Source organism: Salminus brasiliensis, chromosome 25 (genome assembly GCF_030463535.1).
Source record: "Salminus brasiliensis chromosome 25, fSalBra1.hap2, whole genome shotgun sequence".
NCBI lineage: Eukaryota > Metazoa > Chordata > Actinopteri > Characiformes > Bryconidae > Salminus > Salminus brasiliensis.
Window position 1 is genome coordinate 25,575,153 of NC_132902.1, and position 19,682 is coordinate 25,594,834.

The 19,682-nt window shown below is 42.8% G+C and overlaps 1 protein-coding gene across 1 annotated transcript in view; it reads right to left on the reverse strand.

Annotated features, from left to right (window-relative positions):
• Nucleotides 1–14,331, reverse strand: part of LOC140548039 (uncharacterized) — a 28,547-nt gene extending 14,216 nt beyond the window's left edge. Inside the window, exons 1-7 of the mRNA XM_072671390.1 lie at nt 14,299–14,331; nt 14,116–14,197; nt 13,610–13,734; nt 8,493–8,648; nt 8,256–8,400; nt 7,942–8,114; nt 7,741–7,853 (exon numbers count right to left, since the gene is read on the reverse strand). Coding sequence (XP_072527491.1) covers nt 7,741–7,853; nt 7,942–8,114; nt 8,256–8,400; nt 8,493–8,648; nt 13,610–13,734; nt 14,116–14,197; nt 14,299–14,331 — 827 coding nt within the window. The remainder of the gene's footprint in view (nt 1–7,740; nt 7,854–7,941; nt 8,115–8,255; nt 8,401–8,492; nt 8,649–13,609; nt 13,735–14,115; nt 14,198–14,298) is intronic.
• Between the last annotated feature and the right edge of the window lie 5,351 nt (nt 14,332–19,682).

Genomic DNA, 19,682 nt, shown 5'->3' on the forward strand with positions numbered 1-19,682 from the left:
GAGAGCATTGTGGTACTCATGTCTTTGACCTGAGGTCAAGCTACCATGTCACAGAGGTAGTTTTGCTTCGACAAGGAATTGTGTCAGCAGTCGGGGGACCTGCTTCAATGGCAAAAGCTGGCCAACCAGAGGGCTGACCACCAGGGTGGACATTCTCTTCAGCTAGCTAACGGCACACCATGCTGAGAGGGCCCAGAGAGGACAGTAATACTGTCTGCTAAGACTCAGGAGAGATTACAAGGTTCTTGTTACAGTGCATAGCTGGGGTAGGCTAGGCTAACTAGGCTATGCTATGTGTCTGTGGACCTAGGCGTTGACATAAACCAGACAATCAGAGCTCAGAGATTTTTTTAAGACAGGAAAATCAATGGTAACAAATGTCTCAACAAAACAAAGATATGTCCTTCTGACAGTATGACTAGTCATAAGCATACAGTTCTATATATCTGATATTATTAATATTAAAACCTCCATAGTTTGTATCTGTCATTACTGAAATATACAGAAATCTTACATTTAAGCTTGTGTCATTATTATTGCTTGTTTTGCTGGTGGTATTTCAGACGTACACAGTTTGGCATATGTTTATACATTTGTACAGTGCAGCCTGAGGCATCCCTGCATCTCTATATCTCTATATTTCCATAAACATAATTTAGGAAGTTATAATGAGGAATAATAGTAAAATCAAAGCTTCATACCAGCGTGATGTGATTCTTCGTCAGCTTCAGTTCCCTTGTAGACCTGGTATGATGACACATCCCTCACAGTGGCTAACATCTAGTGGAGTAGATGTTAGAGGTATGTACTAGTAATTAATAGACATAGACACTTTCCTCTGTTCTCAAACACTAATTTATACATGTTCTCACCTGAAAAAAGACCAGAAGGAGACCGAAATTCATCTCGCACTCCGGGGCTGAGGAACAGATGTTGTGGGAAGTCAGACGTGATGTGAAACTGCTTAATGCATCAAAATGGTCAGACTGGTTAGTTCCTGTTTGCAACCTCAAAGTGGAAGATTCAACTGTAGTTTCTTACATATCAAACGTCACAAATATGTTCTTAGAAGATGTGCTGGAGCTTACAGATGTGCCAAGATCACAATGTTTACATCTTCACTCAGAAACAGTTCTCATAAAACTCATATTTTAGGGTGGGAAAGGAAGTCTTGACCTCCTATTAAAATATTGTTATTTGACCTAAAGCAGGTCTGCAATTGTAGCACCAAACCTTGAACATGGGAGCAGCCAGGGTGGTGAAAATGAGACTGTAAAAAAAGAGAAGGGATTTTAAGGCTGTTTCATGATTGTTTCTCTGTGGTGAAACTTTCATAATTTACTTGCTAAACTGAGGTAATTTGGTGCTTTTCATGTAGAAATCATTAAAACTATTTCTCAAATGTCTAAAAACATTAAAGACTTTAATGTCAGAGAGTAGAAAATGAAAATAAATGGTCTAATGATTTACCTTACAGACGAGGCAGTGTGACGACACAAGTCATTGAGTGAAAATTTAATGCCACATCCTGGCCGCTCTAAAAATGATTAAATTGTTCTTAAAAACTTTCTCAGGTCAGTTAGTGGGTAGACACATGTTTTAGGCTACTTTCTTTGTGAGATAATATTGTAAGATTTGTATTCTGTTTACAAAATATTATATTATATAATTATAATATTAACTTAAGAAAATTTAATTGGTAGGTAATTATTATTTCTTTCTAACAATGCCTGGCAATAAATCTTATACCATTGTTAATTCCCCTTTTCAATGGTGCCACATGTGTAAGGAGCATGCATTTGTGGGATGAGCAGCAGAGCCGAGTATGTGGGCCGCACCCATGAAACATTTGCCATTCTTTTCTTAGGTACCGCAGCCTGTCTTTTACAGGTTTGCAGTCAAGGTTTGCAGGACGATGTGGACAATATGGATAATATAGCGACGTTATGTTCAGCGATGAGTCCAGATCATAGGGTCAAAGTGTGGAGAAGACGCGGAGAACACTAGGATGATTGCTGCACCGATAGAGTAACATCTTTTGGTGGAGGCAGTGTGATGGGGCGGTGTGGGGTGGCATCATCTCCCTCACTGGAAAAATGAGGCTCGTCATCATTAGAGGCTCAATCTCAACACAGAGACATATCCAGACAAAATTCTGCAACCAGTGACAATCCTGTATCTCCACAGTCTGGGCTTGAACTCCATCCTCCAAGATGACAATGCTCGCCCCCACAGAGCAGAGTTTATTAGAGACCACCTCCAGAATTTGTAGTGGAGAGGATGAAACAGCCTGCCAGCAGTCCTGTCCTCAACCCCATTGAACACTTGTGGGATCAGCTTGGCCGTGCTGTTCGTGCCAGAGTGACCAACACAGCCATGTTGGCTGACTAGCGGCTATAATGCTGGTTGAAGAATGGGATGCCACCCCACAGCAGTGTGTGACCAGGCTGGTGACCAGCATGAGGAGGAGGTGCCAGGCTGCTGTGGCTTTTTTCTTCAAACTTCAATCATCCAGTCCACCAAACACCAAACACCAAACCAGTCGTTGGTAGAATTTGTTGTTTGGCATTGGCCGAGAGGACACATACTCAGCTCTGCTGCTCCTCCTACAAATGCATGTTCTTTACAAATGTGGCTCCATTTGGCTCCATAAATGGACATTAACCAACAGTATAAGATTTATTAATTACAACAAAGAACTGATCTACCAATCACAAACGTCCTTACGTTTTTTGTGGTAATGTTATATTTTCTTCCTTAGTAATTATGCTTAAAACATGCTTAATATGCTTAAATCATTACCTGCCCATAAAATGGCATAAATGCTGTGAGGCTATTACTGTAAAAAGTCTCAAATGTAATGTTTAAACTGTCTGTTATGGTTTGTCATGAGACAGAGGCGGACGTATTCACTGGATCATTTAATACAGGAAAAATAAAACAAACAGAAACCAAACAAGCACAAAGCTTACCAAATACACACCATAATAATCCCATAAACAGAAAAAAATCAACAAACCGTGAAACCGACATGTACATACACACACAAGACCAGACAAAGGAAGGCTGAATTATATACAAGGGACTCACAAGGAACACTTGGGACTAACAAGGGGGCGTGGCTACAAAGGAAACACTGGTGGAAACACTAATGGCGTGGCTAGGGCAGACAAGACACAAACAGAGCCATGTGTTTGGGAGCACATGGCAACACAAAACAAGGGCAGACATGACAGAACAGGGGCAGGCCTGTCGCTTTATCATCCAATAAAGAAATGAGACTGTAAAAGCATTCTAAGGGCAAAACTCCACACCACAAACACCATAAACAAATCAGGAACTGAAAACAGACATCTGCAGTGAAGCTCTGGCTCTGGCTCCATGAAGAAAGCTAGCGTCTGGGATGTCTATGAGCTCCACACTTCAGACAGTCACTGACTGCAAAGAATTGGTAACTTTAAATGATTAAAAATAAAAAATGTAATCTAGGATTAGTTTGTCCATATGTGTGGTCAGATGCAGATAGGAAGCTACACCATTTCCTCAGTCTGTATCTCACTGTGTCACTAACACATACGCTATATGTCCAAATGTTTGTGGACACCCTTTCTAGTGAATGCATTTAAGTTGCACCCATTCCTGAGTGAGGTGGGGTGGTGATTATCATCCAACATTGTGACCTTACTAGCACTCTTGTCGCTGAATCAATCAAATCCTCACAGCAATGTTCCTCCAAAATCTAGCAGAAAGTCTTCTTCACTGGACAGTAGAGACAGTTAAGCAGGATCAACTTTTTTTAATCCCTTTGATTTTGGGCAAAACAATGAATGAGCAGCTATCTCAATACTTTTGTCAATATTGTGTACTTTAATTTACATCAGTACCATACGAATGTTCCACAGACCACGTTGTGCTGTTTCTACTTACAATACCAGCAGATTCTCCAAAATCCTAAAACTAATCAGAAGGATTAAAAGATTAAAGAAGAACTGATCAACTAAACATGCTATAGCCTAATCTAATTAATCAACCTACAGTGATCAGTCCAATTTCTGTGGAGACCAAGATCACACCAGACCACCCCCCACACCCAGGCAGACCATAGCAGACCTCTTCCTGAATGTGACACAGGCACAGGCTGTACTGTCTGATCTGCTAGTTCCTCTGTGCAACTACGAGAGTGTGAGGCTTCAGTTTGTCACGTACACTACATGGACAAAAGTATTGGGACACTTGCTCATTCATTGGTTCTTTTGAAATTGGAGTTGGAGTAACTGTCTCTACTGTCCAGGGAGGAAGACTTTCTACTAGATTTTGGAGGAGCATTGCTGTGAGGATTTGATCACATTCAGGGATTTATAACCCTCTAGTCCACACCTGCATTTGGCAGCATGGTGCCAGTAGCTTTATGTTTATCAGCTCCAGAGAGTCCTATTTTATTGGCAATATTTCTCTACAGTGACTAGACAAGCTGTGTGTGTGTGTGTGTAACTTAAAGTAGCTGAATACCTTACTTCATTACATGGGGTGTCCACAAACATTTGGAGAGTGTATATGAGACTTAATGCCATGGGGACCAGCAACAACTCGCTTCTGCAAAGCCTTCTAACCTGGGAGTAAGAGACCATGAGAAACACCATTTAACCTGGCCATTACTGACCAGTTGATGATCAGCTTTCCAGAAGAAATCAGAAATCATTGTTGTGACCCTAGAACGTCAGTGACACATCTGTGTGGGAAATGTTAAATCAAGGTGCGTCCAATAATTAGCATCCCAGGTGTATACAATCTTGTAATCAGTCAGTGGGTCTATATATAGGGCTATAGGTAGTCACTGTGCTGTTTGGTGACATGGTGTGTACTACACTCAACATGGACCAGAGGAAGCGAAGGAAAGAGTTGTCTCAGGAGATTAGAAAGAAAATTATAGACAAGCATGTTAAAGGTAAAGGTTATAAGACCATCTCCGAACAGCTTGATGTTCCTGTGACTACAGTAGCACATATTATTCAGAACTTTAAGATCCATGGGACTGTAGCCAACCTCCCTGGATGTGGTCACAGGAGGAAAATTGATGACAAGTTAAAGAGATGGATAATGCGAATGGTAACAAAAGAGCCCAGAAAAACTTCTAAAGAGATTAAAGGTGAACTTCAAGCTCAAGAACCATCAGTGTCAGATCGCACCATCCGTCGTTGTTTGAGCCAAAGTGGACTGCATGGGAGACAACCAAGGAGGACACCATTGTTGAAAACAAATCATACTTGAACTTGACTTGAACTTTCCAAATTACACATTGACAAGCCCCAAAGCTTCTGGGGGAATGTCCTATGGACAGATAAACAATCATGGAACTTTTTGCCAAGGCACATCGTTCTATGTTTACAGATGGAAAAATGAAGAACAGAACACTGTCCCTACTGTAAAACATGGAGGAGGCTCTGTTATGTTCTGGGGCTGCTTTGCTGCATCTGGCACAGGGTGTCTTGAATCTGTGCAGGGTACAATGAAATCTCAAGACTATCAAGGGATTCTAGAGAAAAATGTGCTGCCCAGTGTCAGAAAGCTTTGTCTCAGTCACAGGTCATGGGTCTTGCAACAGGATGATGACCCAAAACACACGGCAAAAAACACCCAAGAATGGCTAAGAGGAAAACATTGGAATATTAATTGGCCTTCCATGAGCCCAGACCTAAATCCTATTGAGCATCTTTGGAAGGAGCTAAAACATGCTGTCTGGAAAAGACACACTTCAAACTATAACTAAAATAAAAAACTTTTGATTTGCAACATTTTTCTAAAATATATTTACAATAAGTGTATAATACTTATCAAATACTTGGCCTTGACAATGAAAAGGATGGAAAATTAAAATGTGGTTTCAGAGAGAATAAGAACATTGGAAAAAGACAACTGCTTTGTTTAATAAACATTATAACTATCAGGAGCAAAAGAGTAACTTTCAGTCAGAGTAAATGATCATCAGTCACAGTCTGGGACAGTCCTGCAGGTAATAAGATAAGTAATACACAGGTTCTACAGAACTAAGTTGCAAGACAGAGAAGATTTCTGAAACTGTAAATATATGACAGTAAATTCTGCAGTATATTCCATTAAACTCAACTAAGATATAAACTAACCCTCGTGCACTAGTTTAAATCTTCAGACAAAAATAATGAACCATTATTGGTACTCCTGTGCAGTCACGTACAGATGCTTGGACGGTGTTGTCCTGGAAGTGTTTGCTGGTATCATACACCCGCAGAACAACGTTGTACTCTCCCGGTTTCAGTGCAGTAATGAGTGTGAGTATAATTCCAGTTTCTGCAGGAAGGAGAAAAGTTTACAGAAGTTCACAAACACTAAAGTCCAATCAGAGAAAACAGTATTCCCTAAAAACAGTAAAAAAAACCTACTGGTCTCGTCCATCCTGGCGGTCCAGTCTCTCCTGCTGTCTTCCTGGAGTTGCACAGAGTACGGTGCAGCAAATCCAGGACCATCCGTCACAGATAGCAGAACTGGAGTAGACTCCTTATTGCACACTCTGATCTCTCTCTTTTCAATTACAGGAGCATTATCGGTCACGTTTTCCATATTGATCACCAGGGTTCCTGTACCGGTAGCTGGAACTGGATCTGTTAAAAGGTCAAAGTTTGTCATTTGTACATCAGGACATTTAGGATCGGCTCATTTTATATGTATAATGCAGAATGACACATAATAGAGCACAGGGTAAATGAGTTACCATCATCCACAGCTAAGATCAGAACTTTGTATTTGCCATCTTTCACGAAAGGAGACTCTCTGTCCATGGGGCTCCTCACTCTGATCAGTCCAGTCTCTTTATCAACTCTCAGCCAGTCAGCAGGATCAGCGCCTACACCATATCTGCAACCCAGAATCATACAGTACTATCAGTGTCCCCATGAAGGTAAAGTATGGACGGCAAGGAAAAAATCCAGATGCCTAAATTCTTACATCACTGTCTGAGTCTTTGCTGTGTCTGGATCAGTGGCGGTGTAAACGGTTAGCTCAGTTTCAACCGCCAGATCTTCAGGTTTAGAAATGATCTTCTCCACTGGGTCAAACACTGGAGCCTCGTTCACATCCTGAACATTCACAATGACCATGGCAGTGGACGTGGTGAGGGGATTGATAAACGGTAAATCGTTCTCAGCGGCCACCAGCAGAGTGTACTTGTTGTTCAGCTCGAAGTCTAATGGCTGAAAAGACAAAGTACAAAGACCATGAACACAACTCACACCCTTCCCTACAAACATCCATGATACATCTGAACTTAACATCAGTGAACTGATCAGAGACTGAAGTACCTTAACAGTAGTGATAATGCCCTCCTGTTTGTTGGGTCCTGTGCTAATGTTAAAAAATCCTCCATTGTTTACACCAACAATCCTGAACTTGGCCGACCAGGCAGGAGACAGAGGTTCATCTCCAAAAGTCACTGGCAGCTTCACCACCACAGCTCCTACTTTATTTTCCGGGACTGATACACTGTACTGAAAGACACAGTACTTACATTACTAACACAACAGGTAGCAGCTTTCATTTACAGAAACGACCGGACTGGATTTGAGCTTCTGGAATGGACTGATTTCCTGAAGCAGATCTCAGGATTATTACAGACAGTCAATTAATCCATAACTAAGTAACTGTTCAATGAAGCCCTGCTGACAATTAATGTATCTGTAAGCAGGAGAACTTACCGAGGCCTTTTCAAACTGGGGTGCATTGTCGTTGCTGTCCGTTACAGTAATCACAGCTGTTCCAGTGGTTACGAGGCCGTAACCCTCCAAATCTGCAGCTTGAATCAGCAAGGTGTACTCAGGATAATTCTGAAAGAGATGATGTTCATGACTGAAACTGCTTCATTACCTCATTCCAGCCCAACCCAACACTCAGAACCCTGATTTCTGCTCTCACCTCTCTGTCCAGACCACCAGACTTCACTCGAATCCCTCCAGTGACCGGGTTAATGTCAAACAGGCTTGGATTTGGCTGTTGTGGATTCTGACTGATGATGGAGTATCTGATATCAGCATTGGCAGAGCTAGGATCATCTGCATCAGTGGCTGTGACCGTCATGAACTCAAAATCTTCACACAAAGAGAAATGTAATGGATGAGATAAGGAGCCCACAGTGAAGCATCATCATCATCATCATCATCAGTATGACGGTAGGTAGTAAATATATTTACACACAAACACCAGATTTGTGTCACACTCTGTATACTTACTAGGACCTGCAGCTTCTGGAACACTGCCAAGGAAAGGGTTTTTGGTGAAGACAGGCTTATTATCGTTCTGGTCGATCACGTTGACGATAACCTCCATAGGAGCTTCTCTAACCTCACCATCAGCTGAAATAGCATGAACTTGAAGCTGGAACCAGCAGAAGAATACAGAGCTGTTAAATGAAGGTTTGGAGGGATTTCTAGTGTAGAGCTTCAGCGAGGAGAACCTGAGTCTCTTACCACATATTTATCTTTGGCCTCTCTGTCTAGAGGCTTTCTAACAAAGAGCCTACCAGTGTTTCTATTTATGGCAAAAAGTCCCACTGGAGGCTGGTCTGCTCCTTCACCAGTGATGCTGTACACCATCTTAGTTTCCCTAGCATGACTGGACTTGATCTGAACACAGAGGAGAGAAATGATTATAAAATAGAACTCAAGATAGCACTTTATTGATCCCAAAGGATATTGCAGTGTCACAGTACTATACATATTGCACACAGGAACACACATACAGAAGTAGAAAAATACAACAAAAAACTACAGAAGAGCTATTAACAACAAACAATAAATGATTGTAAGCAGGGCCGATTTGGATATCTGAAGTATGTACAAGAGCAGCTTATGTAGCGGCTAACAGACTGGTGCAGATCCAACAACTTGTCTCTGAATGTTGACAAAATTAAAAAGATGGTTGTTGACTTCAGACGAGTGTGAGGTGACCACGCTCCCCTGAACATCAATGCCTCTGTTGTGGAAATCGTCCAGGGCATGAAATTCTTTGGCGTCGACATCACAGAGAACCTCACGTGGTCTCTCAACACCAGCTCCATAGCCAAGAAAGCCCATACATACATACATTTTCATATATACAAATTGTATGAAAATGAACAAATGAAAATCTGACATTGATTTTGACCCATGCTTCAACAGAATTATATTAAAAAGTAAACTCATTAAACTGGCCTGGAGAAAAATGAGGTACCCCTGAAAATAATGTGACCAAAGGGACATGTTAAATCAAGGTGCATCCACTAATCAGTCAGTGGGATTATATATAGGGCTACAGGTAGTCACTGTGCTGTTTGGTGACATGGTGTGAACCACACTCAACATGGACTAGAAGAAAGAGTCTCAGGAGATTATAGACAAGCATGTTAAAGGTAAAGGTTATACGACCATCTCCAAGCAGCTTGATGTTCATTTGACTACAGTTGCACATATTATTCAGAAATGTAAGATTCATGGGACTGTAGCCACCCTCTCTGGACATGGCCACAAGAGGAAAATCAATGACAAGTCAAATAGATGGATAACAAAAAAGAGCCCAGAAAAACGTCTACAGAGATTAAAGGTGAACTTCAAGCTCAAGGAACATCAGTGTCAGATCGCACCATCCATTGTTGTTTGAGCCAAAGTGGACTTCATGGGAGATGACCAGGGAGGACACCATTGTTCAAGACTATCAAGGGATTCTAAAGAGAAATGTGCTGCCCAGTGTCAGAAAGCTTGGTCTCAGTTGCAGGTCATGGGTCTTGCAACAGGATGACCCAAAATACACAGCTAAAAACACCCAAGAATGGCTGAGAGTAAAACATTGGACTATTCTGTAGTGGCCTTCTATGAAGCCTGACCTAAATCCTATCTTTGGTAGGAGCTAAAACATGCCGTCTGGAATAGGCACCCTTCAAACCTGAGACAACTGGAGCAGTTTGCTCATGAGGAGTGGGCCAAAATAGCCTTGCAGTGATGCCACAGCTCCAGATGACCATTTCCTCAATGTTCTTGTGGATGCTGGCTGTCTTTGGACCAGGGGCTTGTATTGTGTAGTGAGGAGTACAAAATTGTCGTCCCAGTGGAGGGAGAGCTGTGGAGCTGTAAGCTTCTTTAACATGAGCATACAGTAAGTCCAGTGTTTTGTTTCCTCTGGTCATACATTTCACAAATTAAGCGAATGTAGGCAGACTGGATAAAAGGGAGGTGTAAGGGGTAGCTCTAGGGCAAGGCCTCCTCCTGCCACCAGGGGGAGGCCCCGAGTCACGCCAGGCAGTAATTGAGCCCAATTTACTACACCTGGGCAGTAGACTATATAAGCACACATATCCAGTTGCCCCACTGCTGGATCTTTTGACTCTGGTCAAGTGTGTGTGCCAGTCAGATTCTCGAGTTGAAGGCTGAGTGGGTGTCATTCTCTGTAGGGAGGCATGAGCAGGCCCTGCAGCAGATTCTTTCTCAGCTCCTGACAACTAAAATGGCAGGCCCAATTGCTGCCCCCCACAGGCCCTTTGACATCGCCATTGACCTTCTTCCTGGCACTACCCCCCCAAGGGTAGGCTGTTCTCATTGTCAGCACCAAAACGGCAGGCAATGGAGGACTATGTCCAGGATGCCCTGGCCTTAGGGTTCCATCCACTTCCCCAGCTGGTGCCGGCTTCTTCTTTGTGGGAAAGAAGGATGGGGGGTTGAGACCCTGTATTGATTACAGAGGCCTCAAAAAAAAAACAATTAAGGACTGCTACCCAATACCCCTCATGACCTCAACCTTTGAGGCACTGCAGCAGGCTTCCATCTTCACCAAGCTGGATCTGTGCAGTGCCTATAACTTGGTTGGGGTCAAAGAGGGTGATGAGCATTCATCACCCTGTCTGGGCACTACAAGAATCACGTCATGCCATTTGGTTTTATGAACGCGCCTGCCGTCTTCCAGCGGTACATCAAACTGGAGAAATCGCAGTTCCATGCACGGACAATCTCCTTTTTGGGTTTTGTAGTGTCCCACAACACCCTGCTCATGGACCCGGACAAGATCAAGGCTGTGAAAAACTTGCCCAGGCCAACCTCTGTACACCTAGTCCAGCGCTTCCTGGGTTTTGCCAACTTCTTCCGACGGTTTGTTAGGAACTTTGGCACCATGGCAGCCCCTTTGACTGGTTTGAAGAGGAAGACTTCGAGAAAATTCGTCTGGTCCTCGAAATCCCAGGAAGCGTTCAACACCCTAAGGCCTGTTGACTATGGCCCCAGTTCTCCAGTTGCCTGACCCAGAACTTCCATTCATCGTAGAGGTGGACACCTCTGAGGTAGGTGTGGGGGCAGTCTCACCCCTGCTGAACAGAATTATGATGTGGGTGACCGTGAATTACTGGCAGTCAAGTTTGCACTAGAGGAGTAGAGACACTGGCTTGAGGGAGCAAAACATCCATTTCTGGTCTGGACGGACCACAAGAATTTGGCCTACATCCAGTAGAACAAATGTCTTAATCCACACCAGGCCAGGTGGGGATTGTTCTTCACTCACACACGCTCAAGCTTCTGCAGCGGCAATTCTGGTGGCCCCATATGGAGGGAGATGTGCATGCTCACGTAGCTTCCTGTTTGGTGTGTTCACAATGTAAAGACCCCAGAACCAGGCGCACTGGTCAGCTACTCACACTGGCTGTTTCCACACGTCCTTGGTCCCACCTGTCCCTTGACTTTATCACGGGATTGCCCCGGTCACATGGCAACACTGTGATTCTAGTCATTGTGGACAGGTTCTCCAAGGCTGGCTGCTTTGTGGCTCTCCCAAAGCTGCTGTCAGCTAAGGAGACAGCGGATCTAGTACTCAACCAGGTGGTTCGGGTTCACAGACTCCCCTCTGACATTGTGACAAATCTGACAATTCACCAGCCAGTTCTGGGGTGCATTTTGTCGACTGTTGGGGCAGAGGCCAGCCTCACATCTGGCTTCCACCCCCAGTTTAATGGCCAGACAGAGAGGGTCAATCAAGACCTGAAGCGTATCCTCTGCTGTCTGGCCTCCTCCTCACTTTCTACCTGGTCTGACCAACTGATTTGGGCAAAGTACGCGCATAACACCCTCTGGCACTCGTCCCTGGGAATGTCACCCTTTGAGTGTCAATATGGGTACGCTCCGCCCATGTTCCCGGGACAGGAGACAGGAACTGGGGTCCGGTCGGCTGAACAGATGGTCAGGCGCTGTCGGAGAACCTGGCAGAAAGCCTGCAGGTCCCTAATGTCTGCAGTAGCTGCTCAGAAGCTCTATGCGGACAGGAGGCGAAGGCCAGCTCCGAACTATCATCCTGGGCAATGGGTTTGGCTCTCGATCTGCCCTTGCGTGGTGCTCCTCGCAAGTTGGCACCACGCTATATCGGACCATTCAAGATCCTTCGCAGAGTCAATCCTGTTGCCTAGCACCTTGACCCCCTTTGATGCATGTTAACCCCACCTTCCACTTGTCCCGCATCAAGCCCATCTTGTGTTCCATGGGTCCCGACGAACTGCCGGGCCTGCGTACAGTTGATGGTGCACCAGCCTACACTGTCAGGTGCCTTCTGGATGTTCGTCGGGTCTGGGGCGGGCTCCAGTACCTAGTGAACTAGTGGTCCTGGGTGCCCTCCCGCCACATTCTGGACCCCCGAGCTCATCTGGGTGTTTCATCAGGACCGTGCAGCAGTGTTGGGGACGTTGGGTGCCGCCCCTTGGGGCGGGGCGGGTCCTGTAAGGGGTAGCTCTAGGGCAAGTAATTGAGCCCAATTTACTACACCTGGGCAGTAGGCTATATAGGCACACAGATCCAGTTGCCCCACTGCTGGATCTTTTGACTCTGGTCGAGTGCGTGTGCCAGACAGATTCTCGAGTTGAAGGCTGAGTGTGTGTCACTCTCCTTTGTGTGTTTCTCCCGAGTCTGTCTCCCTGTGTCTGTGCAGTGTGTGTGCATGTTAGCACACATACACTCGTGTAGCAGAGGAAGGCAAGAGTGTCTGCCTCTGTCTGTGTGTGTGCGTTAGAGAGGGGCTTTTGGGAGATCCTTTTGCCCATAGTTTCCGTTTTTTCCTCGAGTTTAAAGAGACAGCCAACGTTCTCCCCTGGCATCCTTTGTTTGTTTCCCGCCTTTTTTCATGTTAGATTTATTGTTTATTAAAACCACCCCTTTTAAATTTCATTTGTTGGCCACTTTCATAACTGCCGCTTTGGTGTGCATGGTGGCCGGGGTTCGAGTCCCGGGTGGCTTTATTTCTCATTTCCGTTTTGCCTGCTCTTAGATCAAGGGCTGTTGGTCACGTGATTGTGGTAGCTCACACAGTAGCGCGCCGGCCTGCAAATACAGCGGACTAGGTTCAAACCCTGCTGTAGGTGAGCACCACATTACAGGAGGTGTGATTAAAGTCACCAGACACTGCGGTGAATGCATTGGGACTTTGCTTCTGCACACGAAGGGGGATGTACAGAGCACACATGACCTTCTACCGACTACCTTCGTAAATTCTCGCTTCAAATAGCATGGACGCAATCCAACCCACACAGTTCAATGTTTGGCTGACAGACCGCTTTCAGTTTAAATTAGAGATCATCTACACATACCTGCACCATCTCCTTGGGGTAAGGGCCTCTGTCATTTTCTGAGAATGAGATTGGTGGAATCACCCACTCTCTCTTTCTCCTCTTCAATCCTGCTGAAGAATCTGGAAACTGCAGGACTAGACCAGCTGGGTTGTTTCAAACACAGGACACAAGCTAGATTCATTTATATTTACAACAACATGCAAGAATATACACATATAGATGTTGCTTCCAATATTAATATCTGCTTTGTTTTGAGCAATTTACTAAATTTTTATGATTTAGGGGGGAATATTTTTATTTTAACTCCTATTTAAACAAACATAATAAAAAAACATCCACTGTTAAAAGTATAAGCTCTTTTGGAGGTTCTTGTGGAGGAACCTCTTAAGGTGCTTTTAGGAACCTTTTTCTTGAAGATTCCTCCACAGTAAACTGAAGAATCCTCAGGATTGTTTACTTTTCACAGTATCAGGAGGTATAATAACAAACATACTACAATAAAATAATTTTAAAAAACTGCATACCAGCAAGTTGCTGTGTCGAATCTTTAGCGCCGAGACCCTTGTGGTCCTGGAATGGTGACAGATCAGCAACAATGATCCAGATCTGAAAAGAAATGAAAAAGATCTGTAAAATAAATATATCTATGTATATTATATATACAAGTCTGACACAGCTCTGAAATTCATTTTTAGACGTTTCCTCACCTGGAGAAAAGCTAGTAGGAGAGGAAGAATCATCTTGCTGTGAGACGTGGGGAAAAGTGTGATGTGAAAAAAAAACTGCTTAATGCTTTAAACTCAGTCAAGCTGTATGGTCTGGCCTGCTAGTTCCTCCTCAACCACAGACCACAAAGTGCTGTTCTCACACATCAGTGCAGTCTGTCCTCTTTTTGTCAGTGCTTTTCATCTTTATTCTGTAAATATCAAATCAATCAAATCACATTTATTGTCATATCCCATTACACGGGTGTAAAGGTGAGTGAATAACTTCACTTCAATAACTAAATAAAAGGTGAATCGTTCCTCATGGTACTAAAAGAAACATGTTTACAAAATAGAAATACTGAATACACCTTACATATACACACACTTACACACACTGTACACACTCTCTATTTACAATACTGTACTGGTTTAAAGCAGTTTAAATGTACATGTTTGATAAAAAAAAAGGAGCTCTAGTAGTAACTGCAGGGTGCAGGATGTGTTTGTATGTGGTGTGGACTGTGGACCGGTACACTGTGCTATTGCCTGTTCAGTAGCCTAATTGCTTGGGGGTAGAAGCTGTTTCTGAAATGGTTTGATTTTCTGAAAGCACAGCTTTTACAGACCAGATAACAGAGTAATGTTGAGCAGCTGATCCACAGCACCACTGTAACACTGCTCTAAGTCTAGAAAAGACAACCGATGGACCTGGTAAATGAATGCAGCCTCCTGTAAGGCTATGAAAAAGCAATGTCTTCAGCAATAGGCAGTGTTTTCATAACCAACTGGTGTACTAACTTTCTGTGCGGGAGCTTTCAGAGGGATTACACTTATTAGTTCCATTTAATACCACTTGGTAGGTTTTACAGCACTGCAGCAGGTCATAACAGCTAAAAGATGATCTAGTAAGTGTTACAGATGCTTGTGATGATGGGGTTGAATAATTCTGAGACTGCAATCGGCATTAAAATAGGTTTTGTGTTGGTTTGGTTTTGGTTTCCGGCACCAATCACACAGCCAGCCATTCTAATGGCGAGTTAGAGAATGCAGTCCACCACAAAGTTGCAGCAGAGTGTGAATCTCACAGCCAGCAGTGCTGTTCACTTAACACTTTTTTAGAGGTCGCGTGCTCAAAGAGGTGACAAAACTGCACTAGTTAGGATTTCTGCTTTTTTTAAAGGGACGCTTCATAAAAACCTTAAAACTTAACTTAAAAAAAGTTGTTGAACTAAAGATCTCAAAACTACAGAGATATTATAAGGGGAAAAAGATGCATCTAGCCAGTTTATTAGGTACAACACTATTCGTTAGTTCTCCCACCCAAAAATTCAAGGACGTGCTAGCTAGCATAATCATAATGATAATCATAATTATAATTATTTATTTTTAATTATACATTTATTATTATCATACATTTATAATTATAATTATATTATTTTTAATTATGAATTTAATTTATAAATAAAATCATATAAAAGAGAATGTCCTGTAGGCTGGGATTTCTGCCACTGCTGGTAGACCCAGATCGCTTTCATACACCTGCAGATTCAGCTCCATCCTTCACACTACAGTCTTTGGCCACACCCAAATGCAATCCCTCCTTTTAGCCAATCATTACCTGTATCTGCTTTGTGACCCATTTCCACACATCCAATGAGACCCTCACTGCACTGCACTGCACTATTCTCAATGTCTGAGTCCCATCACACACCCTGCAGGTATTTATAGCCTCCTTAACATCCTTGTGCAGCACCATCTGCAGGAGCCAGAGGTTACAACATACACTTTTTTCACACACTTGTTTCCAATATTCTCTCTACTTTTAGTCATTCCCAATTCACACCCAGTAGCTAGGACTCCTCGATTACACCCTGCAAGCAGTGCTCTGAGGGTGAAGGTAAGCAGATGTTTCCCTCGAGTACATTTACATTTACATTTACATTTAACACAAGTCAACATGGAGACCACTCCGCTATTTGCCCAAGTCCTCTCAGAAGAGGAGGGTCTTCATTCTGGGTTTGAGGACAGCGAGCGTTGGACGCTCGTCTTCCGTGGATCTTAAAGGATGGTGGGTCGAGCCGAGTCGTATTTGAAGCTGGAAGGGCTCTCGCTGAAGATCAGCTTTTGACCATCGCCATCAAGTACGGAGGGGCTGACTGGTCCAGTCTTGGCTTTGTAGGCCAGAGTCAAGGTTACAGAAAGGTACAGTGAAGAGAGAACGCAGCAGTGGAGTAAAATGGCTGAATGTATGAACGTTGAAGACGACCCGTGCCGCTGCATTCTGGATAAGGTCGAATTCTCCGGATGTTGTACAGGAGGAATCTGAACTTGACCAAGTCAGAACTGCAACATGACTTGAGACGATAACTGATCATCCATGACTACACCAAGGCTTCGAGCTTCTGTAGAAGGAGTGACCAGTGAGTTCTCAAAGGAGATGGTGGATCATTGTAAAGTCCAGCAGTTCCCGGGATGTACAGCAGCTCTATCTGGCTGGGGTTGAGTTTGAGGTGGTGAGCCGTCATCCAAAAAGAATGGATGGCGAACTTCCTTTGAGTCAACATGAAGCTCTACCACAGATGGAGAAGAATGGTACTCACCCAGAGAGATTCAGGAGAGTGGAGTCGGTTATGCTCTGTTGCATAACCTCAAACTTACAAAATGTTTTCCTCCACTGAGAAGAGCCACTGAACTAAGCCAAGAACCATTTAAGCATTCCAATGCTTCCTTGAGTTCAGAATGAAGTCCTCTGGCCTGCAGACTAGTCCCATGCTCGTTTTCTCTCATGTTGAAGTAGTAGAAGTATTATGTTAAAAAAACAACATCCCCTTTTCCAGCTCATTGAGCGAGAAAGCAATCCAGACATGCTCAAAAGGGTTCAAAAGGGTTCCTCTTTGAAAAGCCTGATTGCCTTGCGATGTTTAGGAGCATGTCCAAGCTGTTGCTATTGAAACTTTCATACTTTACTGATTTCCTCTGTAATACACTTGAGCTGCAGTCTGATCTGGTGTTTCACTAATTAGCCCAGCAGAGATTTCACAGCCAAGCCGAAAATAAGCCTTAGACTTAAGAGGCACCCGTCTCTGAGAAAGCTCAGCAGGCCTTCTCTGAGTAGATGGACTCTGGTGTTATTGAATGCGCTCTGCTGCCTGGTGGGATGCTGTCTCTGCTCTCCTCTGTGCTGGCAGATTGCTTTTACAGTTTATTTTCGAGATCTTTAGATGTTTATATTTCATAGATTTACTGTAGATTAGAAGCTGAGACCTTGTGAACTTGTGATGGCTAGTTTGATTAGTTTTGGTCTTCCATTAAGATCAGTACCCAGACCACTGCTGAGAGCTGTGTGTATATATGCACTGTTTCTGTAGTATGATTTAGTAACTCTGAAGTTTTTAGAAGTTTTAAGACCTGCTGGGATTGTTTTAATTGGATTACGTGATTAAAATTCACGAGTTAATTGGCATGATTGTATGATACTTAATGCATTTAATTCCCCTACAGCTCATTTTTACAGAACCTGATGAGCATATTTAAACACAGTTTGAATCTCAGAGTGTCTACCTAGAAAACTCGATATAACATTAGAATAAATCCAAATAAACATATTCAGTGGTCAGTGAGAGTGTCTACCTGCGATTAACTCTATATAACATTAGAATAAATCCAAATAAACATAAAGTCAGTGGTCAGTGACAGTATCTACCTGTAATTAACCATATATAACATTAAAATAAACCCAAATAAACATAAAGTCAGTCGTCAGTGAGAGTGTCTACCTGTAATTAACTCTATATAACATTAGAATAAATCCAAATAAACATAAACTCAGTGGTCAGTGAGAGTGTGTACCTGTAATTAACTCTATATAACATTAGAATAAATCCAAATAAACAAAGTCAGTGGTCAGTGACAGTATCTACCTGTAATTAACTCTATATAACATTAGAATAAATCCAAATCAACATAAAGTCAGTGGTCAGTGACAGTGTCTACCTGTCATTAACTCTATATAACATTAAAATAAACCCAAATAAACATAAAGTCCGTGGTCAGTGAGAGTTGCTACCTGTAATTAACTCTATATAACATTAGAATAAATCCAAATAAACATACAGTCCGTGGTCAGTGACAGTATCTACCTGTAATTAACGTTATATAATATTAGAATAAAACCAAATAAACATAAAATCAGTGATCAGTGAGAGCGTCTACCTGTAATTCATTCTATATAACATTAGCATAAACCCAAATAAACACAAAGTCAGTGGTCAGTGAATGTCTACCCGTAATTAACTCTATATAACATTAGAATAAATCCAAATAAACATAAAGTCAGTGGTCAGTGACAGTGTCTACCTGTCATTAACTCTATATAACATTAAAATAAACCCAAATAAACATAAAGTCAGTGGTCAGTGAGAGTTGCTACCTGTAATTAACTCTATATAACATTAGAATAAATCCAAATAAACATAAAGTCCGTGGTCAGTGACAGTATCTACCTGTAATTAACGTTATATAATATTAGAATAAAATCAAATAAACATAAAGTCAGTGGTCAGTGAGAGCGTCTACCTGTAATTCATTCTATATAACATTAGCATAAACCCAAATAAACACAAAGTCAGTGGTCAGTGAATGTCTACCCGTAATTAATTCTATATAACATTAGAATAACTCACTAATGAAGGACTGGTTAGATAAACTAGCTGTTGGATAGAATTGGAAATACTAGCCTTCCTCCAGCAAATGTTTGGGTACTCCTGTTAAGATTACATGTATTGTTGATGTGCAAATGGGGGGGGGGGGTGTTTTAAAGCTCCAACAAACCACTAATACATATTATCTAAATATAATCCAATGCATTGTAGTGATGTATGGGGGCGACCAGCAGAGGACAGGAGAGAGCTACTCTACATGTTGGGACTGTTGTCTCAGGCTTGGGGAGCTCATACAGCGCTGTTGTACACCTAAGAGCTGAGGATGAAGGAGGTATGATGTAAATAAGTGTCATTGTGGGATAATAGGCAGATATCTCAGCGCTCTGGATGCATAGCATAGAACCTGAGAAGCTGCAGGTGTTGCTCTCGGGAGGGATTACGGCTCATCCAGTCTTCCTCCAGCTGAGTCTGATCTCTCTTTATATGCTTTCCATTGTGTTATTCAGCGTTTTCGGCTCCATTGCTTGATTGTTTTGGTCTAAAAGAGGCTAGCTTCTCTGCTGGGTTTCAGAGGCCCCCATCAGCCACGGCACATCCACTCTGGCACCTCTGTTCATCATCCTGTCTCACTGCCGCCGCTTCTTGTGTGCCACTTCATATTAGTGCTGGAAGAGGCAATATACTTTTTCACAGTCCACCTTTTTCCTCGTAATATATATTTTT